The sequence below is a fragment of the Anolis sagrei genome, chromosome 8 (assembly GCF_037176765.1).
Source record: "Anolis sagrei isolate rAnoSag1 chromosome 8, rAnoSag1.mat, whole genome shotgun sequence".
NCBI lineage: Eukaryota > Metazoa > Chordata > Lepidosauria > Squamata > Dactyloidae > Anolis > Anolis sagrei.
In genome coordinates this window covers 10,445,230-10,471,575 of record NC_090028.1, presented here as the reverse complement: position 1 = coordinate 10,471,575, position 26,346 = coordinate 10,445,230, and the positions used below count along the sequence as shown (strand labels likewise).

Below are 26,346 nucleotides of genomic sequence, written 5' to 3'. Positions count from 1 at the left end.
ATTAAAGTCAGCTGCATAAAACAAATGAGCATAGCTAGCCTCCCTAGTCTTAACACGGTTCAAAAACTGGATTGCCCTACAATCTGCATCCTGGTTGTTTATTCTACTAAGCAACTGAGTGATGTCATCAACTAAAACTCTCCTCTTATTAATCAAAACCTTAAGCTCTGCCTCAATGTCCTGGGATTTCTCCAAATCCTCAGAACGCTGGCTGTCGAGGTCAACAATAGAAAGCCATACACTTTCAAGCTTATCTGTAAGCAAAGATTCCTGCTGTAAAAGCGCATATAAGGCTTTGTGCGATGGGTGTCTAGAACCCTGGGAACGGAGGCTATAAGCTTTACCTTCAGACTTTGGGGAACCTGAGATGCCAGCCATGACAGCAAATTGCCCACACAGTATAGAAATGCAATCACAATAACAAATAATGTCAGTATAGTAATAATCCAGTCAATAGAGCAGTGCAATATGTCAATGCAATTACAGAGCAGTCAGTGTAAGAATGCAGATATAACAGATAAAACAAGCAATATATCAAAGCAATAATGCGCACACACAAATGGCTTATCACTTTAAAGCAATGTAGTTAGGACAGAGCAAGCAATTCAATCAATGCAGTTGCAAACACACTCAAAACCTTATAACTTTAAAGCAGAGAATAAACACAGCAGATGCAATAATTCAGATGCACATTGAACTCTTGCTGAAAGGCTGCAAAAAGCCAAAGGCGATTGCAAAAAACCCTTTCCAGGAATCTGGAAGCCAAGCACCAAAGGCTTCTGCAGAGCTGAGCTTCAAAAAGGGCGGGAAAAGCTTGCTCCTGCTGGAAACTGTAGCAGGACCTAGCAGAGCTTGCTATGTAGATACTTTAGAAAGGACGAGAAGAATGTTGCAATTCCATGCAGACCTGCAATGCAAAAGCTGGAGGAGAAATGTAGCAACTTGCAAACTGAGTAGATCTTTAAAATGGTGGGATGAGAGCTGAAGCAAAGAAGGAGGCTGCCAGCCCCTCCCTTCTGGTCTTCCAAAATGGCCGAAAATGAAGAGACGCAGACAGATGGGCTCCTCTTCAAGATGGCCGAAACTCCTCAGACACACAGATGGATGGATCCAGGTAATGAAGACTTGAAATGGCTTGTACAGGCTTCTTAAACACTGTTCTGTAGCTGTAAAGTCTTTTTCTCTATTCCCGGGTGGCAGAAGCCACCAGCTCCGTCTTTTACTGTGCTGTCGCACGCTGGGCCTGTACATTAGACTGTACACAGGACATAAATTCTCTGTGCCCAACGGGACGCCGGGGCTGCCTCAGAATAAAGGCCCTTAGATTCCCCCAAACAGAGTCTTTAGAATGCTTAAAGTAAGTCCAACAAAGTTCTTTTATTAAGGAACAAACAGGAACAAACAGGTACTTTAACGGTTTTCTTTACAGTCTATAAGCTCTTTCAATCTTGTCCACTAGGAACAGGCACTGTCTTCTTAACTGTAACTAACCGATGGGGAAATCCTAGCTTCTAATCTGGGCAGTCTGTACTTGCCTCTGTTGACGTGGAGCCCCTGCACCCGGTACCAACTGCGTCTGGCTTCCGCGAGTGACCCTTGCCTCAACAGAGCTTTGTAGACCTCCAGGGAAAAAGAAGGAGTTCAGGTTGCTGTAATGGCCGGCTGGAGTTCCTCAGCCAAGCTGTGGCTGTATGTCTCCTGGCCAAGCCGTAGGGCTGTATAACCCCGGCCAAGCTGTAAAAGACGAAGCTTTTCTACAGGAGCCACTTCGTTCTATGTCCTGTGTGAAAGGCTTCTCTGTGAGAACTAACTCAAAATGGCTTTTTTCCCTCCAAAACTCAACAAGGGGCGGGATCAGGGAACCTAACTATAACTGGCAGGTGGCTTACCCTATAAATGCAAATTATAACAGGAAACCCCCTGCTGCAAAATCCCAAGCATGGGATTGCACACAAACATTTAAACACAGCAAATACATCTGGAGCTCCTGGAACAGCTGTTCCAGAACAAATATCATTGACCAGACCATCGCCATCTTGACCCTCAGTGACATCATTCCCCACATCTAAAGCACCTTGATCTTGAAACACAATCATAGGCTGAACTCCAACAGTACTAATGGATGGAGTATTGTTGAATTTATACAACTGGTACTCCTCAATATCCATTATTTGCTTACTTTCCTACATTTATTGTTATGAGTAGTGAAACATATGTTTGAAAGTCCAGCCTCGGAAATGTAACCTTGCAAATTACCCATATTTCCTCTGTCAGAGGATAAAGCCATAAGCCCTGGGCATCTTGCACTATATTACTCAAGTTGGCCTGCTGCCTTCAGGCCTGGTGCAGAATGCTGTTTCATCATCAGTGTTGACGAAAGAGCCAGCACTTAGGGCTCTTTCACATCAGACAATTACACAGCTGTGATGCCACATTAATTGCCATGTTTCCATGTTGGCATCTTGGGATTAGTAGTCTGGTGAGGCACTAGAACAGAGCTTTCCAAATTGCATATAACAACACATTAGTGTATTGGCTGCGGTGTGGAGGTGTGCTGCGGCAACATAACAAAAATCTTGGAAATCTATTATATTAAGAATCATATTTTTTTTAAAAATATCAATGAAAGGTTTCCATGAAATCCGCTGTGTCCCCATGCATCTTGTTATTACAATTTATGTGGGTGTCTATATCACTTAAAAGGGCTTGGTTTAACATCTGAATTCCCCGTGAAACTGAATTACTGTGTTGCAAAATGATGCAAGTCTAAAACGTGTGTCACTAACATGAAATGTTTGGAAACCTCTGCACTAGAGCTCTCTGGTTGAGAAGTATAAATACTTCCCCATAAACCACAGGCATTTTGAATTGTTCTTCTGGGATGCTTTACATATTCACCCTTCTTGAATAAGACTGGACAAAAATAGGCATATTCTTCTGCATTTAGGTTAACTGTTGTGTCTTAGGCATGACTAGTAATATTAAAATCCAGTCATCCGATATCTCCATCAGCATAAAGTTTGTTCCAATCGTAGCCGGGTCATTTTACATTCAGAATGTCATTAATCATAAAATGTTTTCGGATGTAAGTGGGATGTTTGTAACCCGGGAACTGTCTGTATCTATGTTTTAGGATTCAGAGGTAGGCTCAAATTTGGTCAAGCTTCCATCAACCACTGCAACTGCCCTGAAGGAAAAAGATGGTAGCATCTGTTGCCAACCTGAGATATTGTGTGAAGGTGAGAGACCATTATAAGAAGTGGGGAATGGTTTTTTTTTCAATATCATATTTTGTCTGAAATGTCACAATTTCAAGATGCAGAGTAACAAATATATTAGTGCTTGCAGATCTATCTTATGAGGAGAGAAATAAGAATGTTGTTATGTGTGTTCCTGCCACAAAGGCTTGGCATACGGTTTCCCAGAACTCTGGCCGCATTTCATTTTTCTCAGTTTGTATGGGTTACTGTTTATTACATTATTATATTAGAATCATAGAATCATAGAATCAAAGAGTTGGAAGAGACCTCATGGGCCATCCAGTCCAACCCCCTGCCAAGAAGCAGGAATATTGCATTCAAATCACCCCTGACAAATGGCCATCCAGCCTCTGCTTAAAAGCTTCCAAAGAAGGAGCCTCCACCACACTCCGGGGCAGAGAGTTCCACTGCTGAACGGCTCTCACAGTCAGGAAGTTCTTCCTAATGTTCAGAACTTCCTGAACATATTAACTCCTTTCCTTCCTTCCAAGGATATCATGTATCAGCATTACACAAAATATCAGTCTATGGACAAGTGCCAATTTACAGGTGTAAGTTACTGGTCCATGGCAAATTTCTGGGCGGGAAAGGAAGATAGGGAGGGAGAAAGAGAGGGAGGGAGAGAGGGAGGAAGAAAGAGAAGGCGGAAAAAAGGAAGAGAAGGAGCTAGGAAGACAGGAAGGGAGGGAGGGAGGGGAAGAGAGGGTGGGAGGAAGAGAAGGAGAAAGAGAGGGAGGGAGAAAGGCAGTGAGGAAGAGAGCGAGGAAGAAAGGAAGAGAAGGAGGAAGGAAAGAAGAGAGGAAGGAAAAGGGGAGGGAGGGAGGAAAGAAGAGAGGGGGAGGAAGGAAGAGTGGTAGGAAGGGAGGGAGGGAGGGAGGAGGAAGGGAGGGAGGGAGGAAGAGAGGGAAGGGAGGGAGGTAGGAAGGAGGGAAGAAAGGAATGAAGGAGGAGGAAGGAAGGAAGGAAGAGAAGGAGAGAGGGAGGAAGAGAGGAAGGAAGGGGGGAAAGAAGGAAGGGGGAGGAAGGAAGAAAGGAAGAGAAGGAGGGAGGAAGGGAGGGAGGAGGAGAGGGAGGAAGGACAGAAGGAAGAGAGGGAAGGAGGAAGGAAAGCAGGGAGGGAGGGAGGAAAGGAGGGAGGGAGGAAGGAAAGGAGGAAGGAAGGAAGGAATTGTAGCCAATAAGCAGAAATATTAGGGGTTTCCATTTTAGTTCTGGTAAGATTTAGTCCATTGGCACCAATGGGGAAATTTAGAGGCTTCTTTCTCTGTCATTTTTAGGCCTATGAGCATGAAAACTATCTCACTTGTAGGCCACATTTACCGCTGTGAGCCTGAAAAGTTTCAGAATGATTTTTGAGAATTTTTAAAATAGTTTTTAACCATATATTTTTTTAAAAACTCTCAAGAGGAGATTCTGGAAATTGAAGCCCCAAGCCTCTCACCAGGCTCATTTCCGAGGATTTGGTGGGCGAATCCTCCGAATCTCCTGAATGTAATATACCAAAACAAGATCAAACACCCGTAAGAAATATGAAATGTCTAATTGAGAAAAGGAGGGGACACTCCTGTTCATTGTTGCTATCTCTGAATGCTCTGAACCTGTTTGTCACCTGTGTTTATCAATTGTTTTGTTTGACCTCCAGGAATCGAACTGCCTCGTATCAACTATGATTACAATGGCAAAAAGTACAGGTATATCTTTGCTACCGAGGTTAAATGGAGCCCAGTCCCCACACAGGTAAACTACCCCTAAGCTTACTTCCTGTTCTGGTCTGAAAATATGAAGCAATAAAAGTATGGATTGTGGTGAAGCGTTTCTGTTGTCCTAAACCTGACCCTTTTCAACTATGCCATCAGCTCAGTCTGGTTACATTCCCTCAACAAGACAAACATGGGTTTGCTTTAATAAGAGGTACAAATTTATTTTTGTCATGTCAGGAGCAAGTTGCTTCTGGTGTGAGAGAATTGGCCGTCTGCAAGGACTTTGCCCAGGGGACGCCTGGATGATTTGATGTTTTTATCATCCTTGTGGGAGGCTTCTCTCATGTCCCCGCATACAAATAGAACCGAGTAATGGACGGAATCACTGGGTTGCTTTGAGATTTTCGGGCTGTATAGCCATGGTCCAGAAATATTCTTTTCTGGCGTTTCACCCACATCTATGGTAAGCATCCTCAGAGGTTGTGAGGTCTAACACTTCCAAAAAAGAATTCTTCCGGACAGGAAGCAGCCAGGCTTTGAAGCTGCAAGGCCATTTAATACTTATCAAGGTGGCCAATTGCAACATTCACACTTGCCTCCAACAGACAAGAGTTCTGTCTCCCAACTTGGACATTATTTCACAGATATATAAACCCTGTTTTCCTAGTTTCCAACAGACCTCATAACCTCTGAGGCTGCCTGCCATAAATGTGGGTGAAATGTCAGAGAATGCTTCTGGAACATGGCCATACAGTCCCGAAAACTCACAGCACTGCAGTCATTGGAAGGAAGGAAGGAAAGAGAGAAGGAAGGAAGGTCAACAGGGAGGAAGGAAAGAGTGGAAGGAGAAAGAAGGAGAGATGGAAGGAGAAAGAGGGAGAGATGGAAGGAGGGAGGAAAGAAGGAAGGAAGGACAAAAGGGTGGAAAGGAAAGATGGATAGAAGGAATGAAGGGAAGAAGGAAGAAAAAAGAGAAGGAAGAACAAAAGGGAGGAAGGGAATGATGGAAGGGGAAAGAGGGAGAGAGGGAAGGAAAGAAGAAAAAAGAGGGAGAGACGGAAGGAGAGAAGAAAGATGGATAGAAGGAAGGGAGGGAGGGAGGAAAAAGAGGAGGAAGGACAAAAGGGAGGAAAAGAACAATGGAAGGAGAAAGAGGAGGGAGGGAGGGAAGGAAGGAGGAAGGAAGGAGAGAAGGAAAGAAAGACAAAAGGGCAGGAAGGAGAAAAAGAGTGGAAGGGAAGGATGGAAGGAAAAAGGGGCAGGAGGAAGGAAAAAGAGAAGGAACGAAGGATGAAATGGTGAAGGGGAATGGAGGGAGGGAGAAAGAGGTAGGGAAGAGAGGAAAGAGAGAAGGGAAGACAAAAGAAAGAACGAAGGGAGGAGAAAGAGAAGGGAGGGAGAACAAAAAGGTGGAAGGGAAGGAGGAAGGAAAGAGAGAAGGAAGGAAGGATAGGATGGTGAGAAAGGATGGCCTGAGAAAAGAGCCCAAAGGGCCGCATTTGGCCCCTGAGCCTGAGTTTGCCCATACCTGATTTAGAGGCATGAAAATCAAATGGGTCATGTCTTTCTCCCTTTTTCTTCTTTGTTTCTCTAGATAGTTAAATTTGACGTTCTGACGAAGCAGAGGCTTCACTGGCAGGAAGAACACTGTTGGCCGGCTGAACCAGTCTTCGTTCCTAGTCCTAATGCCAAAGAAGAAGATGATGGTAGGCAACATGGCAACCGTATAACTGGAGAGCAGTGATTTAGAACCAAATTTGTAGAATGTTAAATCCCATTTAACCCCTCTTGAAAGCAGTGTGGTCTTATTAGCTGCAAGTAAAGCTTGCATTTCAAAAATAGCAAATAGAGAAATATGTTGTGTTACAACAGCGTTTCTCAACCTGGGGGTCGGGACCTCGGGGGGGGGGGGCATTAGGGGGCATCAGAGGGGTCGCCAAAGGCCATCACATAACACAGTATTTTCTGTTGGTCATGGGGGTTCTGTGTGGGACGTTTGGCCCAATTCTATTGTTGGTGGGGTTTAGGATGCTCTTTGATTGTAGGTGAACTATAAATCCCAAATGTCAAGGTCTCCCCCCCCCCCCCACAAACTCCACCAGTGATCACATTTGGGCGTATTGAGGATTTATACCAAGTTTTAAGTCCACAGTGCTCGCTGGATGTAGATGAACTACAACTCCAAAACCAAAGGACACTGCCCACCAAACCCTTCCAGTATTTTCTGTTGGTCATGGGAGTTCTGTGTGCCAAGTTTGGTTCAATTCCATCGTTGCTGGAGTTCAGAATGCTCTTTGATTGTAGATGAACTATAAATCCAGGCAATTACAACTCCCAAATGACAAAATCAATCTCACCCAACCTCACCAGTATTCAAATTCAGGTGTATTGGGTATTTGCGCCAGAGAAGATGGTGAAAAAGGAGAGGAAAAAGAGCTTTTGGGGGTGAGGGAGGTGGGAGAGAAGCAGGAAAGAGGACGGAAAGCTTCGAGGAGGAAGGGGGAACCGAGGAGCCCCTCCAGATCCTTCACAGAGCCCCAAGAGCTCCCTGGAGCACACTTTGAGAGCCACTGACTTAGAGGATGCCCAACTAGGAGGAAAACAAAGCAACACTTAGCCTCCGCACGTAGGCCTCTGTAACAGATGTAACAGATTTGGCATTTGGAAGTGTCTTATCAGCACTTTAAAATGCTGAACCAACTCCTTGAGATTAAGGACCTTTTATCTAAGCAAAATCAGAGAGTCTGCAAACTCAACCGCATTACGGGTTTCATCACCTTCTGTTGCTATTTCTATTTAGCATGGATTATGGATAAGAGGAAGACATAAACAAGCATGAAGAAGGCAGTAAAATGGTTCATTGAATGATTTAAGATCTGCCTTTCAATCTGAGCATTAATTAATTGCTTGAATTTAAAATGTTACTGCCATTGATTTAGCAAAACCTCAGCATAGGTGCTCTTCGGCACCCGAGTGAAAGGTGGTAAGATTAGAAGGGCTGAGTGGGAAGACATCTTCAACCATATAACATAGAGCAGTGGTTCTCCACGTTCCTGGTGCCACAGCCCCAAAATACCATTCCTCATGATGTGGTGACCCCCAACCATAACATTATTTTCATTTGTGTTTTCTTAACTGTAATTTTGCTACTGTTATGAATCATAATGCAAATATATGTGATATGCAGGATGTATTTTCATTCACTGGACCAAATTTGGCACAAATACCCGATACACACAAATTTGAATACTAGTGGGGTTTGGACGGGATTGATTTTGTCATTTGGGAGTTGTAGTTGCTGGGATTTAGAGTTCAACTACAATCAAAGATCATTCTGAACTTCACCAATGATGAAATTGAACCAAACTTGGCACACAGAACTCCCATCACCAACAGAAAACACTAGAAGGGTTTGGTGGGCATTGATCTTGAGTTTCGGAGTTGTAGTTCAGAGAGCACTGTGGACCCAAATATTGATGGATCTGGACTAAGCTTGGCATGAAAACTCAATATGCCCAAATGTGAACACTGGTGGAGTTTGGGGAAGGTAGACCTTGACATTTGAGAGTTGTAGTTGCTGGGATTTATAGTTCACCTAAAATCAAAGAGCATTCTGAACCCCACCAATGATAGAATTGGGCCAAACTTCCCACACAGAACCCCAAATACCAACAGAAAATACTTTGTATTGTCGAAGGCTTTCATGGCTGAAATCACTGGGTTGTTGTGGGTTTTTCAGACTATATAGCCATGTTCAAGAAGCATTCTTTCCTGATGTTTCGCCTGCATCTATGGCAAGCATCCTCAGAGGTTGTGAGGATGCTTGCCATAGATGCAGGTGAAGCGTCAGGAGAGAATGCTTCTAGAACATGGCCATATAGCCCTAAAAACATATAACAACCCAGAAAATACTTTGCTTTCTCATGGCGTTTGGCGACCCATCTGACACATCCTTGTGACCCAGGTGTCTTGACCCCAGGTTGAGAAACGCTTGCATAGAGACTTGGGGTCTCTGAACTCTCCCGCAATATATTTTATCTAGAGTTCTTGGAAATATTAGTCCAAAAATGTCACTGTTCCATGCACAAAGCAGCATTGTAAGTTGACTAAACTATGGATGTAAACCATATAAACAAGGCATGGGCAGTCTTTGGCTCTCCAGATATTTTGGACTTCAATTCCCACCATTCTTAACAGTCTCAGGCTCTTTCCTTTTCCCCCTCAGCCGCTTAAGCTGAGGGGGAAAAGGAAAGGGCCTGAGGCTGTTAGGGATGGTGGGAACTGAAGTCCAAAACACCTGGAGGTAGGGCCCAAGTTGGCCCATATCTGGTACAGACCTATATAGGACACATTGAGGCCATGTCTCTTTGGTCAAGACTATCTCTGTTGATAATCTGGAGTGCGTTCCTGTCTAAGTGAGCACCCAGACTTCATGCATTCATACTTGTTCCTCCTAGTATTGCTGATTTAATTGGGAGTGTTACACCCATATGTTTTGACACATCACTTTCCTTTGTCAGTCAGCTCTGTTGCATTTATTTACCATATTTGTGTCCTGCCCTTCTTGCAAGCAACATAGGGTGTTGTTTGTGGGTTTCTCCCACTTTGTCTTCACAAAAACAACTCTGGTGGTATAATTTAGGCTGAGGATCTGGCCATGTTTCCAAGCATCATAATTTTCACTGTTATTATTATGAGGGTTATCCGGAAAGTAAGGTTACAAGATTTTAAAAAAATATCAAAGAATGAATATATGGATTGTAACATAGGTATTACATTATTTTTCCACATAATCACCATTCAGTTCAATACATTTTGTCATCCATGGAATGAGTTTTTCATGCCTGGGTCATAGAAGTTTCCCTCTGTCTTTTTCAATCGGTTCATCACTTCGATTTTCACCTCATTGTCATCAGAAGGTGTTCCTTCAATTTAGTGAACAGATGATAGTCACTGGATGCGAGATCGGGTCTGTGAGAGGAGTGGATTAAAACATCCCAACCAAATGAAGTCAGCAACTCTTTTGATGCTTGTGTGGTGTGCGGACGCGCATTGCCATGAAGGAAACAGACTCCTGCCATCAGCATCCCATGGTGTTTGTTTTGGAAGGCTCTGTGAAGTTTCTTCATGGTCTCACAATATATTCTGTACCCATTTTGTCACATGCTGTCTTGACATTATGTCTTCTCCATAAACTGAAACAATTTCGCGATGAATCGCAGTGGTATTCATGCTCTTAGCATTTAGGTAGCGTATTACTGCGGTATTATGATAAAGACTGCTCAAACTTCCGTACAGTGGCACTTATTTCTCATGCCAGTAAGGTAATGCTCAAGATCCTGCAAGGAAGACTCCAGCAAGACATGGAGTGAGACTTGCCAGATGGGCAGAAAAGGCAGAGGAACGAGAGACCCAATTGCCAATATCCACTGGATAATGGAGAAAGGCAGGGAGTTTCAGAAAAACATCTATTTCTGTTTCATTGACTATTCCAAAGCCTTTGACTGTGTGGATCATAATAATTTGTGGCAAGTTCTTGGTGATATGGGGATACCAAATCACCTTGTCTCTCTTCTGAGGAATCTGTATAAGGACCAAGTAGCAACAGTCAGAACTGACCATGGAACAACAGACTGGTTCAAGATTGGGAAAGGCGTACGGCAGGGTTGTATACTCTCCCCTGACCTATTCAACTTGTATGCAGAACACATCATGCGATGTGCGGGGCTTGACAAATGCAAGGCTGGGGTAAAAATTGCTGGAAGAAACATTAACAACCTTAGATATGCAGATGACACCACTTTGATGGCTGAAAGCGAGGAGGAGCTGAGGAGCCTTCTAATCAAGGTGAAAGAAGAAAGCACAAAAGCTGGGTTGCAGTTAAACATCAAGCCAAGAAGCCAAGATGAAGTACTTTGGCCACATCATGAGAAGACAGGAAAGCTTAGAGAAGACAGTTATGCTGGGGAAAATGGAAAGAAAATAGGAAGAGGGGCCGACCAAGGGCAAGATGGATGGATGGTATCCTTGAAGTGACTGGATTGACCTTGAAGGAGCTGGGGGTAGTGACGACTGACAGGGAGCTCTGGCGTGGACTGGTCCATGAAATCACAAAGAGTCGGAAACGACTGAATGAATGAACAACAACAATTACAGTGGTAACTTCGCACTTGGAGGGAAACAGAATGAGGACGCTCATTTCTAACCTTTACCACAACGTCAGTTGATGAGCTACTGACGACTGGCACTGCTCATTCACTTCCACTGGCTTCCCGCTACATGGCAGTGATATCAACTCCCCCCCCCCCCCCCGAAAATTCCCTGTGAAAACTACGTGCCTTGTAACCTTACTTTCATATATTGTAACCTCATATATTCACCTGACTTATGGTGACTTTGTGAATGAGAGACCTCCATGTTACCCACACCCCTGCTTAAATGACAAGGATGCAGTGGTTGTGACTTCCTTGACTGAACCAACCCAACTGTTATGTATCCACAATACCTAAAAAAACTCTCATCCAGAATTGCATTTCAAATGAGTTGATTCTGTCCTGATGGCCATGTATAAAATATGAGAGGAAATCACAGGGAGGAGGGAGCAAGCTTGTTTTCTGCTGCCCTGAAGAGTAGTGATGGTATACGTTTCTGGCCCAACTTTCTTGTCCAAACGCATCCACCCCTAAGTCCCACCTCAAAACCTAAGATCATCCAGGGAGGCCCTGCTCTCGCTCCCATCAACAACACAAATGCGCCTGACGTTGACGAGAGACAGGGCCTTCTCGGCGATGGCTCCCCACCTATAGAACACACTCCCAACTGAGGTAAGGTCAGTCACCTCCCTCCTGACTTTTCGAAAGAAATTAAAGGCATGGTTTTGGGACCAGGCTTTTGGACAATAGATGTAAGCAGCACCTTAAAGGGACTTGACTGGAATGACGATATAGCTGATGAGATTGTTTTACTGTTTTTAATTATGGCTTATGCATTGTTTAATTATGTTTTATGTTCAATTGTGATTTTATTATTGTAATTGTTATGTAGTGGCCTCGTAATAGGGCCCATTGTAAGTCGTACTGAGTCCCCCTTCGGGGGTTGAGAAGCGACGGGATAGAAATATGAGAAATAAATAAATAAAGCGCAGAACAATGGCCTCAAACTACAGGAAAGGAGATTCCACCTGAACGTTAGGAAGAACTTTCTGATTGTGAGAGCTGTTCAGCAGTGGAACTCTCTGCCCCTAAGTGTGGTGGAAGCTCCTTCTTTGGAGGCTTTAAAGCAGAGGCTGGATGGCCATCTGTTTAAGGTGCTTTGAATGTGATTTTCCTGCTTCTTAGCAAGGGGTTGGACTGGATGGCCCATGAGGTCTCTTCCAACTCTAGGATTCTACAATTCCCATCAGCTTTGTTCATGCTCTGCTTTCACAACATTACATAGAAATACAGTAGCATGAACAATCCTGACTTATTTATTTCTACACTTCAGGATCTTGTCCTGTTCCTTCATAGCACTTTGTCAGAAAGTGAAGTCAATCCCATGAGGAAAAGATTGCATTGAGTATAAATTAACACATGCACGCTGTCATTTTCTGCTTTATTTTCTGGCGAAAAAACGATTGTGATGCCTCCTCTGTTGTACCTTTAGGTATCATCCTCTCACCCATCGTGACATCAGAACCTCAAAAACTGCCTTTCCTGCTGATACTGGATGCCAAAACATTCAAAGAAATTGCCCGAGCCGTTGTTGATGTAAAGCTCCACTTGGACTTACATGGCTGCTTCATCCCACAGAAGGATTTGAAAACAGAACATGAGGGAGATTTGGACAGAGAAGAAGAATAAAGCCCGGCTCTGTCTTATACAACAATCATGTGCAAGGCCTGCTGTAAACAACTGAGAAATCTTTTTAACCTCCAGTCTTCCGTGGCTGTGGCTTTGTAGTGACCAGAGCTGCTCAAGTAATGGCATTGTGCTGGCACAGTGTATATGTGGCACTTTAGCATTTATTGTTTCATACTGTGTGATCCAAGGCCATCCTGCATTGTTAAAGAGAATGCTGCAGAGATGCCTCTTCCCTGTCACCCCCCAAAATCTGTGGAAGCAGGAGCAATATCTCGAGCACAAAGGCTTTAATGCCAGTTGCATAGTGGTAAATTTGGAAGCCCAACTGTGATTTTCACCCACTGGCTGTACATTTGGCCTCTGGTGCAACCAAGTGCACATCTGTTCCATCCAAATCTCCTCCAAAACCCCTTCAGATACTCCGAAAGGATGGGGATATATATGGCATGTGCAATCCATGCTTCTAAATGGTTCTAAAGCACTTGCAAAACTAAAATTTTGGTGGTGAAAACTAGGAGATGCTGGTGCTTTGCTTCTACAGTGTTGCAAAAGTTCTGGTGGTGAAAATTTCAGAACTCTAACAAAACTTTCAAAATTTCATTATTATTTCATTATTGATTATTTTTATGACAGAACCAATTAGGAACTGCCATTTATAATGAAATTTTGAAAGTTTTGTTAGTTTTATTCAATCCCACCAGTGTTCACTGGACCAAATTTGTGCCAATTTGGTTCAATTCCATCGTTGGTGGATTTCAGAATGCTGTTTGATTTTAGGTGAACTGTAAATCCCAACAACTACAACTCCCAAATGTCAAGGTCTGTTTTCCCCAAATTTCACCAGTGTTCACTTTTGGGCATATCGGGCATTTGTGCCAAATTTGGTCCAGTGAATGAAAATATATCCTACATATCAGATATTTACATTACGATTCATAACAGTAGCAAAATTAGAGTTATGAAGTAGCAACAAAAATAATGTTATAGTTGGGGGGTCACCACAACATGAAGAACTATATTAAGGGGTTGCGGCATTAGGACGATTGAGAACCATTGCATTAGTGTTTGTCCCTTTATGTTGAAGCAGTTCCCAATGCACAGTATGAAGTAGGGATGTCATTACAGGGCCACAAACGGGACATGGCACAGAACTGAATAGGATGCCCAGATGATTTGAAGAGTGCAAAGTGATCTCAAAGTGATTTCTAGTTCAGAACAACAACATCCAAAGAACCTTATTGCACTGTAGGTGCACAAGGTTTGCAGGTTAGTGAGATGTTGTTGTGGTTCAGAAGTTGATGGCCCCATGTCTTGTGCTGATTTGTGGGGAAGCGATTCCACTCGTGTGCCTTTTGTTGTCTTCTGAACAAAAACAAGTCTTTCAGGTTTTCACAATAACGTCTAATACATTCCTATCTATCTTTACTTTGCAGTTACAAACAGCCTTGTGATAGGGAACCAAACACAGGCTTGCAGCAAGGGTTGACCTTGTCCAAGGGAAGCCTGGGTTGTGCTTAAGGGGGACAGTGTTAACGCTACATCACTTTGCACAACCCACACACAGTTTTGCCACTTCATCTGCTGGCTTCTGTGAATTATGCCATCATAATTTCAAAGCAGCCTTGAACTAACAAAAAAAAATTGACAGTGGTTTTGAAATACATTTATACTGCCATGCATACAACTGTGGCCAGTATGGGGTTCTTGTTCTCTTTGTGGTGCCAAGATCTATTGCTGCAGCATATTTGTGGCAGCATTAGCAAAGTATTTGAGTCTCTGCAATGTTTTTGTGACTGTGAGCTGCTTGAGCAAGCGTGTTTACAACGTGAGTCACTCTTGCCTAGTTTTATGTAATCTGCTCATCAAGGCCTTGCAAATGCCAAACCAGAGGGGGAAAAACCCCTCATTAATCTCGACTTTGTCAGAATTGTCATTGTTTTAGGAACAATTGTCATCTGATTTGGGTGCTTTTATTTCCTCCATTCAGCGGTCAAAGTGAAATGTCAAATCAAGGTGCTAAAGATATTTTTTGACCAGATATTTAGATGTAGCTTCTGTTGCTGAAATGAATCTCCGGGGGCTTTTGAAGGAAGACCGTTCGCTGGGAAATAATCATGCTTTGTTTCAAATTCCGCGTGTTTTGTGTATTGTAAAATTATATTTTGATTATATGCAAAGCAAGCCTTTTTTTAGTCATTCCATTACATTTGTTCTGTGAGAACATCTAATACAGAATTTCTCAACCTGGGGTTTGGGACCCCTGGGGAGGGGTCGCGAAGGGGTGTCAGTGGTGTTGCCAAAGATTGTCAGGAAATACAGTATTTTCTGTTGGTCATGGGGGTTCTATGTGGGAAGTTTGGTTCAATTCCATCGTTGGTGGGGTTCAGAATGCTGTTTGATTGTAGGTGAATTATAAATCCCAGCAATTACAACACCCAAATGTCAAGGTCTATTTTCCTAAAACTTCACCAGTGTTCACCTTTGGGCATATTGAGAATTTCTGTCAAGTTTGGTCCAGATCCAAGATTGTTTAGATCTACAGTGTTCTTTGGATGTAGTTGAACTACAACTTCCAAACTCAAGGTCAATGCCCACCAAACCCTTCCAGTATTTTCTGTTGGTCATTGGAGTTCTTTATGCCAAGTTTGGTTCAACTCCATCATTGGTGGAGTTCAGAATGCTCTTTGATTGCAGGTGGACTATAAATCCCAGCAACTACAACTCCCAAATGTCAAGGTCTGTTTTCCTCCAAATTCCACAATTGTATACAGTTGGGCATATTGAAGATTCCTGCCAAGTTTGGTCCAGATCCATCCTTCTTGAGTCCACAGTGCTCTCTGGATGTAGGTATCAGGATGCTCTTTGAATCCCAGCAACTACAACTCCCAAATGTCAAAGTCTACTTTCCCCTCAAAACTCCATAAGTTTTCACATTTGGGCATATTGAGGATCCGTGACAAGTTTGGTCCAGATCTATCCTTGTTTGAGTCCACAGTGCTCTCTGGATGTAGGTGAACTACAATTTAATATTATTATTTATTTATCTATGAAATTTTTATTCTGCCTTTCTGAGCCTGAAGGCGACTCAAGGCAGCTTACAAATTGGCCGCAATTCAATGCCTTAATAGTAATAAAATACAATTAAAAACATTGAAAAACAACATTATAAAAATCCTTAGAAAACAATTAATTATATATTTATATTACATGTAATATTACTAATAATATTACAGTATAATTGATATAGTACAATATAGCAATATTTAAAACTGATATTGTACTATGTTAATAATATATTGTATGTATATATACCTTGTAAGCCGCTCTGAGTCCCCTTCGGGGTGAGAAGGGCGGCATATAAATGTCGTAAATAAATAAATAAATAAATAAATAAATAACATATCATCATCAATGTCTTCCTATTAATCTCATTTTCCAGTAGCATTGTCTAGTCCGTTCCATGTTTCACTCTTTCGTAGTTCCATGTTTCTCTGTTACGCTGCATTTCCAAAGGTTTGTTCAAAGAGCCAGGTTTTTACTTTTTTCCAGAAAGTCAAGGTCAAAGCTCAAGCTCAATGCCCACCAGACCCTTCCAGTATTTTCTCTTGGTCACAGTGTTCTCTGAATATAGTTGAACTACAACTTCCAAACTGAAGGTCAGTGCCCACCAAACCCTTCCAGTATTTTCTGTTGGTAGTGGGAGTTCTGTGTGCCAAGTTTGGTTCAATTCTATCGATGGTGGAGTTCAGAAAGTAGCAATGAAAATAATGTTATGGTTGGGGGTCACCACAACATGAGGGACTATATTAAGGGGTCGTGGCATTAGGAAGCTTGAGAACCACTGTTCTAATACAAGTTTGGTGTGTTTACTGCCTCATAAGTGAATAGTGCTTTGTCATTTTGTGAGAAGCCAGACCGGTTCTCCATTTGTGCTTGTACGTTTTGGTTTCACAGGCTGCCTATTTAAGAGAAATAACCACATTAACTTTAAGCTTCGAATCCAGAGACGCTGGCAATTATCAGCTGCAAAGTAAATTACACGTGTTGCTAACACAGACCACAATCATCATGGTGTTCCCTGAGGTCAATCCAGCATAGCATGTAAATAGAATTGAGATAAATGTACCCAAGTACAGTATTACAAAGCCTGAAGTGAGTGAAAGCTAGATATGATTTGGTTTCAACCTAAAATATGTATGATACAAAAGGTAATGAGCATCTGATAGAGCCGTTGAAAACATATAATCTAATTATCTTGTGTCATGAATATGTAAGTTGTGCCAACCTTTCCCATTAGGAAAGTGCCGAGCATGTGGTAAGATATAAGCCTCATACATATTTGCGGTGCTCAATATTTAGGGCTGTTTCTACTAAGTAAATCCTATGCCTCCCAAGGTTTTACAGGGTTTCTGTGAGTTTTCCGGACTATATGGCCATGTTCCAGAAGCATTCTCTCCACATCTATGGCAGGCATCCTCAGAGGCTGTGAGGTCAGTTGGAAACTAGACAAGTGAGGTTTATATCTATGGAATAATGTCCAAAGTGGGAGAAAAACTCTTGTCTACTTGAGGCAAGTGTGAATGTTGCAATTTTCCAGCTTGATCAGTATTGATTAGCCTTGCAGCTTCAAAGCCTGGCTGCCTCCTGCAGTGAAGAGAGAGGAGGGCAGAAGACAGTTCCATCTTGTCTCCTGCCTATGTCATCGGTTGGGACCCCCTCCCCCCCCAAACTTCTGCTCTGGGCCAGAGTGAAGAGAGAGGGGGGCAGAAGATAGTTCCACCTTGTCTCCTGTGCTTTACTATTAATATAATATAATATAATATAATATAATATAATATATTGTATATAAATATAATATTTGTAATATTTTAATGTAATACAATGTAATACTACTAATAATAATACAATATTATAATTATATCTATATATATAAATTTGTTAGGGGCATCCAACGAGGAAACAAAACTCAAAAACCCCCCAACGAAACTTAACCAAAATTCCCATGCCCATAACACAACCCACAAGGTACAAACATATCTACTCAAAATGAAAAACAACACAACAACACACTCACAAAACGGCAAAACAACAAAACTCAAAGAAACCCCAACGAAACTTAACCAAAATCCCCGTGCCCATAACACAACCCACAAGGTACAAACATACCTACTCAAAATGAAAAACACCACAACAACACACTCACAAAACGGCAAAACAACAAAACTCAAAAATCCCCCAACGAAACTTAACTAAAATCCCCGTGCCCATAACACAACCCACAAGGTACAAACATATCTACTCAAAATGAAAACAACACAACAACACACTCACAAAACAGCAAAACAACAAAACTCAAAAATCCCCCAACGAAACTTAACTAAAATCCCCGTGCCCATAACACAACCCACAAGGTACAAACATATCTACTCAAAATGAAAAACAACACAGCAACACACTCACAAAACGGCAAAAGAACAAAACTCAAAAAAAACCCAACGAAACTTAACCAAAATTCCCATACCCATAACACAACCCACAAGGTACAAACATATCTACTCAAAATGAAAAACAACACAACAACACACTCACAAAACGGCAAAACAACTGAGCATGCCGCCCAGCCGCAAGTTCCCTGGCGCGTGCATATGGCCTTCCGGCCAACGTTCCCTCTGCGGAAACCATGCCCACTCCAAGCCCCGCCGCGCCGCTTCCCGCACACACACACCCCCTGCCGCACACACACACGCAACCCCACGCTCCATCACTCCCCCCACCGCCGCACACACACGCAACCCCACTCCCCCCGCCGCCACACACACACGCAACCCCACTCCCCCCGCTGCCGCACACACACACGCAACCCCACGCTCCATCACTCCCCCCGCTGCCGCACACACACACGCAACCCCACGCTCCATCACTCCCCTGCCCCAATCTTACCTCCTTTTACTTCACGCCACCTCCAAACCCCACCCCGCCCCTTCCCGCCCTGTCAAAATCTAGGAAAGACAGGAAGGAAGGAAAGAAGGAAGAAAGAGAAAGGGAGGTAAAGAAAAAGGGGGAAGGAAGGAAAGTTAGAGGAAGAAGAAAAGGAAAGAAAAGGAAAGATGGAAGGAAAGAAAAGAGAGACAGCAGAAGAGAAAGAAAAAGGGGGAAGGAAGGAAAGAGATAGAGAAAGAAGAGGAGAAGGAAAGATGGGAAGGAAGGAAGGAAGGAAGGAAGGAAGGAAGGAAGGAAGGAAGGAAGGAAGGAGGGAGGGAGGGAAAGAAGGAGAGAAAGAGGGAAGATTGGCCACAGCAACAAGTGGCGGGTAAAGGTTGTTATTTCTATTATTATTATTATGCTATTGTTCCTATGAGACCCTTTTAGGGGGAATGGGAGAGGTGTCAGGTCCCAGAGGCAATGCATTGCATTATTGTTATTGTTATGATGGTGGTGAAATAAAAGGAAATTAAAAAGTGAAAGAAGGAAGCAAACAGGGAGGGAAGAAAGGCAAAGGAAGAAAGGGGGAGGGAATGAAGGAAAGAGAGAAGGATGAAACCAAGTAGTGAAAGAAGGAAAGAAAGAAAGAGGTAGAGAAGGAAGGAAGGAGAGAAAGGGGGAGGAAAAGGGGGAAGGAATAGGTAGGGACCTCTCTTTCATAATAGTCCAGATATCTACCTCAACTTTGATAAGTTTTACTATAGGCCACAGCAACGCGTGGCAGGGCACAGCTAGTATTTTATATTACATGAAATTTGGATACAATACACCTATCAGGCCAACAAGTGACCATTACTCATAAAAACACTGCAAAACACAACGGAAGAGACTTTAAAAGTCAAGACATAAAAATACATTACAATGCATGTGCAAAACCACATATATACACATATATAAACACACAAAACATATATACACAGACTGGGCCACAGCAATGCATGGCAGGGGACAGCTAGTAGTACAATACAGTAATATATAATACTGATATTGTACTATGCTAATAATATAATATATTGTATGTATATATATCTTGTAAGCCGCTCTGAGTCCCCTTCGGGGTGAGAAGGGCGGCATATAAATGTTGTAAATAATTATATAAATAAATAAAAATTATTTGAGAACGCAGAAATTCTGGACCACCCTAACAACTACCATGTCAGACTACTTAGAGAAGCTACTGAAATCCACAGGCACGTGGACAATTTCAACAGAAAAGAGGAAATCATGAAAATGAATAAAATCTGGCCGCAATTATTTTTAAAAAAAACTCTAAAATCAGGACAGAAAATAAAGAGCATCACTCAGGAAACAGGGGAATTCCAAACCGGAAACAATCAGGGCCAGCCAACACCTCCCAAAAAATATTCCCCCAGGCAGGAAGCAGCCAGGCTTTGAAGCTTCAAGGCCGTTCAATGCTAATCACTGAATTTTGTAAATCTATTTTGCATTTATCATGTTCATTTTGTCTTTTGAATATCAACATGGGCTTCCTTTGCTTAAGCCCTACACTTGGAAGGCAATCATACTCGGCCACGAGTGATAGTCTATGGATGAATGACAATGGATGCAGTTGGGGGGGGGGGGGGGTGTTTATTTATTTATTTATCTATTTATTTGCGGTATTTATATTCCGCCTTTCTCACCCCAAAGGGAACTCAGAGTGAATCACAGAGCACATATACAGAAAACATTCACTGCCTTTTTTATTATATTCAGAATTCGCTTACTATCTGGTTTGACCCTTCGTGTGTTGAATGTGGTGTGGCGTAAAGTAAAATAAACCATGTTTAATGTATTGTCAAAGGCTTTCATGGCTGGAATCACTCAGTTCTTGTGGGGTTTTTTGGGCTATATGGCCATGTTCTAGAGGCATTTCTCCTGACGTTTCGCCTGCATCTAAGGCAAGCATCCTCAGAGGTGAGGTCTAGAACATGGCCATATAGCCCGAAAAAACCCACAAGAACTAAACCATGTGTAGTTCATATTTGATCAGCCCACACACTGCCTTGCCATAGAAAGAAAATATGCCATGCAGGTGAACATTAATGAACAAGTAGTTTGCTCTTCTTAAATCCAGAACAACATATGTGCAGTGTGATCAGTTGCACCAACTCACATAATGTCCTTTTATGAGAGTTTTAAAATAGTCTTTCTTTGTCCATGTGGATAAACTCCTTCAGCAACTCATGAAGCAAGAGTACACCCCAAACTCTATCTCTCTGCTTCTCTCTTCTTCTCTCTCTGCACCTGCATAGCTCAAGCCTGAACAAAAATGTAACAGTAACCAAATGTCCCAGGCTCATCCATCTCCCTGGGCATTGCCCAATCAACCAACTTCATGCATATTATTTTACAGCTGACACACTCACTGATTCCTTTCATGCTCCAATGTGTGGTCCCTACAAACATTCATGTTGTCACAACTCTGGATAGATTCACCTTGCTCAAGACACCACCACACACCAAGGCTGTAGGTTTTGTAGTTTATTGAGAAAAAGCAAAATCAAAACAGAAATAAAGATGCAAAAGTTCAATAGGCAAAACAGAGTCTTTAAATGCAAAGGCATTTAAGATCCAAAGGCAAATAACATGAAGCATAGTCCTTTAGCATTGGTTAAACAAGAGTCCATGGCTGCAAGACAAGGTCTCCAGAAATCAGAATCAAAATCAAAGTCTCAAAGAGCCAGAAGCTTTCCGCAAAAGCCAAGGTATTTCCACAGAAGTTAACAGGGTATAAGCAACGTTGGACTGACAAAGAATGTCCTTCGACCAGATCATTAAATATGTTCTCCCAACATGAAAGCCTTATGTTGACCTCTAGCTTCACATTTGTTGGCAAGGCGTGCGCTTCTGCGAACTCTTAATTGTAAACGGTCCTGGCTAATCAATTCTCCACTATCTTCAAGTCCGGATAGCTCACTATCCTGGCCCTGCTGGGCCTGGTCACCCTGGGAACCAAGAGGCCCTGAGCTCCCAGAAGGAGCCTCCACCTGGAGCTGCGAAGTTTCACTAAAGCCACATTCCTTTCTCTGGGGAACAGAAATGCCGTCTCTTTTTCAGAATCAATACTGTCTGCTTCATCTGCCTTACTAACCAGAACATGTTCAGAAATCTGTAACCCATCATCCTCCTCGTCCCGAGGAAACTCAGGCTCAGACTGAACCACAACACATGCCACCATAAATCCACTGGGATCCCTCTGTAGCAAACCCGTTTCAGATTCCTTAGGAACACCATCTCAGGCTACTTTCTTTCCTCGGCATCAGCATTTATATATCATTCCACAGTGTAAGGCAACCTGTATGGCCGGGCTGTCCAGTTCTTTATAAAAACACATTTTGCTTAGAATAACAAATGGAGCCGCGGTTGGGAAATGAAGATGCTTCCGATGATATTTTATTCCAACCAGGGTGGATCTCCTAACAAATAACTAATTGTGCCCTGACAAGGAGCTTGGCACAATGCGGGGAAATTGCAATCAGATTGCCACAGGGTGAGCCTATCTAATTGGGACTTTGCTCTGAGAGTTTGGTTCCACCTAGATATTGATAACTGCCTTTTGATTGGAAAGAATGGTTTGAAGCAGGTCAGGCATGAAGAGCACCAGGACAATGTCAAAATGCATTGCTCAGCTCATTGTCACTCCAGAACAATGGTTCCCAATCTTTTCTTTTCTTCCTTCCTTCCTTCCTTCCTTCCTTCCTTCCTTCCTTCCTTCCTTCCTTCCTTTTGACCAGGGACCACTTTTCAACATTAGTAATCAAAAGGGTTATGAATCAGTTTTGGTCAACTTTAGATTCAGTTTGATTATTTGGGGTGCCGACTCAGAAAATTACATTGGATAGACCACATCAGCTCTAGTTTCTGATACAGAACATATGCCATCCAGGGGTGGCCATCCCCTCACCTTGACCAGGGACCACTTTGACTAGGAGCCACTTCACCAGGGACCACTTGACTAGGGACCTCTTGACCAGAGACTACTCTCCAACACTAGTACCAAAAAGGTTACATATCTTACTTACTTACTTACTTACTTAGGCGATCCCTCGTAGTCCGAGGATGATGGTCCTCCAAATGTAGTGTCCTGGTGGTGGGTCTGTAGGTGACTGTGAATTGTTGTAATTTTGTGTATGATTGTTTGTGATGCAGGCATCAAATTGTACCTTGTTTCTGTAAGCCACCCTGAGTCCCCTTCGGGGTGAGAAGGGCGGGGTAAAAGAACCCCAAATAAATAAATAAATAAACTGTGGTGTCCTATTCTTGACCTGCATCTTCTCCCACAGTGAGGGCATCATTTTCCAGGTGGAAGGCGGTCCCGGTCGGGGTTGGCTTGATGCGCCTTCCTCTTGGCATGTTTCCCTTTTTCACCCTCCATTCGTACCTCTTCAAATTCTACAGCACTGCTGGTCACAGCTAACCTCCAGCTGGAGCGCTCAAAGGCCAGGGCTTCCCAGTTCTCAGTGTCTATGCCACAGTTTTTAAGGTTGGCTTTGAGCCCGTCTTTAAATCTCTTTTCCTGTCCTCTAACTTTCCGTTTTCCTTCTTGAGTTCAAAATAGAGCAACTGCTTTGGGAGACGGTGGTCGGACATCCGGACAACATGGCCGGTCCAGCAGAGTTGATGGCGGAGGAGCATCGCTAAAATGCTGGTGGTCTTTGCTTCTTTCAGCACGCTGACATTTGTCTACTTGTCTTCCCAAGAGATTTGCAGGATTTTCCGGAGGCAGCGCTGATGGAATTGTTCCAGGAGTTGCATGTGACGTCTGTAGATAGTCCACGTTTTGCAGGGATATAGTAGGGTTGGGAGGACAATAGCTTTATAAACAAGCACTTTGGTATCCCTACGGATGGTTACATATGGTTACATATCAGTTTTTGGTCAACTATAGATTTGATTTGGTAATTTGGAGTGCTGATTCAGAAAATTGCATTGGATAGACCACATCAGCTCTAGTTTCCAATACAGAACATACAGAAGAGTAGTCATCATCTTCTCGCCTACAGAAAACCATATTTAATAACTCTCGGCACCAAAAGAGAGTTGCCCCCATTGCAACGCTATAGTAACGGTGATTCCGCAGACTATATTTTAGTTCTTGCAGACCACTGGTGGTCCTTGGACTGCTGCTCCAGAAGGACATGGTATCGGTCTCTCAGGAGAGGCAACTGGCAACTAAGCTGTGCGAAACTCACACCACTGTGCTTCTTTTAGGTGGTTTAGCTAGCTGGCATTGCCTCTCTCAATGTGCGACGGGAAGTTGTTGCCAACTGAGAGAGAAATAAGGTTGAGCACTGTGAAAGCCATCCACTGCATGGCAATCAGCCTCCTCTCAGTAGACTTAAATCAAAGAAAAGTTTCATGAGAACCACAATTCCTCTTAATGTTCCTCTAGCTACAGCAAGAATATCCCTGTGGGCAGCAAAATCAGGCAATTCCAACTGGACGCCCCCCTCCCCCCAATGAGGGTCTTCCTCCAGGGGCAAACCAAGAATGGGCAACTTGGAAGCCCCTGAACATACTCAGAAGTGGTGTTGGCAGATCAGAAGACAATCTGGCAAAATGGCATGACCTAAAAGAATCTTCCACCACCTTGTGTGACAGTGGAGCAGAACAAACAATGCCCTGCTTCATGCACAGAATAATAATTGTTTAAAGCTACAGACAATGCAGTCACTGTTGCCTGTTTTTGGTCTAAAACTGTCAAGTAGCTTGCAATCCCTTTATTTTATCAGTTTTAGACAAACTATTTTATGCAATGTTTTTGATATGAAATAAATAAATAAAGGTGTTTGAAAAGCAATTGAGGACCAAATCACCTCGTCCTTAGGTATAGGATGGATGCCAAGACAAAAAAAAAAAAACAACTAAAAAAAAAACCACCTGATTTTGAAAGGATTATTTTGGAAGGGACACCACCCCAGCCAGCATTGCCATTCCATGCTTATGAGGGATTGTGGAATTTTAGTGTAGGTGTAGGGCGCAGACACCTCGTGATAATGCGCCCTACACCACTGGAGAAATTATACAGTTTAGCCGGTATTGCACCACCTGACATCCGCCGAGAAGTAGCAGCCAATAGTGAAAGGACCAAGGCAGTGACATCTCCAGCTCATCCCCTGTTTGGGTATCAGCCAGCACGTCAACGACTTAAATCAAGAAATAGTTTTCTAAGATCTACAGAGACACTCACTGGAACACCTCAGCAAGCGAGAGTCCAAAAGTGGCAGTTTCTGCCAATGTAGTAGTTTGAAAACATGCAAATGTGAGTAGTGTTGTGACTCAGCTGGAACCACAGAGTGCCTCTGATGAGGATGGTGGGATTCAGGTTCACAATCTGCCTGTTATAGTCAATGAGGAACAGGGTATGGAAGTTTCAGTTTCCCACAGCAAGGAATGAGTTTGTTGATTCTGACACTAGCCAGGTACAGGTGCAAATTGACTCAGAAAAGGAGGACAGTTCTCAGCCTGATAATGCGCAAGAAGGCAAACTGGATAACACTAATGAACAGACTGACCTTGACAAAACGGGAAACTTAGATCGTGCTGACCATTTGGAATTCAGAGTTCGAAGGAGTGCGAGAATAGCTAACAAGAAGGAGGTCAGAGGCCAAAGAAACGCCTTCATGTTTTGCAAAGGATATTAAGCTGTGTGTTTGGGATCAAACCTTTGTCAGAGCAACTTTTTGTTTAACCCAAAAGTTTGCATTCTGCTTGTCTGGATTGTCCTACAGTTCTTGTGTTTGTGGTCTTAGGACTCAGTCATGTTCTCATGGGATTTTGCTTTGCTGGTGTCTTTTTTGATTATGCTTCCAAGTGTTATTTTGTATTGATGCTTTTGGAACTTTACTTTTGCTTTTAAGAACCTTTTACTTTTTAATAAACTATAAAGACTTCTGGCTGTGTGCAGTTTGGTGTTTTTAGCAAGATTAATCTACTCTGAGGTGCGACAAAGAGATCAATAGGTATTGCTTCTGTGGGAAGGTAATGACACTCTGTGCAGTCATGCCGGTCACATGACCTTGTAAGTGTCTATGGACAAAACCAGCTCTTCAGCTCAGAAATGGATATGACCACCACCTCCTAGTCAGACACAACTAGACTTAATGTCAAGGGGAAACCTTTATGTTTACTTACCTCTTTAACCGCAACCGTAACTATGGAATCATGGCAGTTGTGTTTCGGGGAGGCATAGGCACTCTTTGGCAGAGAAGGCTAAAGAAGCTGTAAACTACAACTCCCATAATTTCATAGCATTGTGCTGTGGCAGTAAAAGTGATGTCAAACTGCATTGTAGGTTCACCCCTAAGTTTGACCAACTGATATAATTCCAGTGGAATAAATTTGAAATTAAGCAAGTCATCCCTACCAGGAAAATGAGCCAGCTTGGTGCTGTGCCACAAAAACATTGCTCACCTTTAATATTGCCTGCCCACAAGTTGTGTTGTAAGTTTAACTTGCTTACAAACATTGCATTAGATGTCTTTCAACACATCGGGGCAGGAACAATCCTTTAAGTGGCTGGATTGATTTCAAGTGTCCTAATTGCATCCGGAGTGGATG

At 42.9% G+C, this 26,346-nt stretch overlaps 1 protein-coding gene across 4 annotated transcripts in view; it reads left to right on the top strand.

Annotated features, from left to right (window-relative positions):
* The window catches only part of BCO1 (beta-carotene oxygenase 1), a 77,144-nt gene extending 61,911 nt beyond the window's left edge, over positions 1-15,233 (top strand). For all 4 annotated transcript variants that reach the window (XM_067471027.1, XM_060788475.2, XM_067471028.1 and 1 more), the window contains 4 exons: positions 3,134-3,239; positions 4,903-4,997; positions 6,555-6,666; positions 12,605-15,233. In XM_067471027.1, the coding sequence (XP_067327128.1) occupies positions 3,134-3,239; positions 4,903-4,997; positions 6,555-6,666; positions 12,605-12,801 (510 nt within the window). In that variant the 3' untranslated portion in view covers positions 12,802-15,233. The remainder of the gene's footprint in view (positions 1-3,133; positions 3,240-4,902; positions 4,998-6,554; positions 6,667-12,604) is intronic.
* The last annotated feature ends 11,113 nt before the right edge of the window (positions 15,234-26,346 follow it).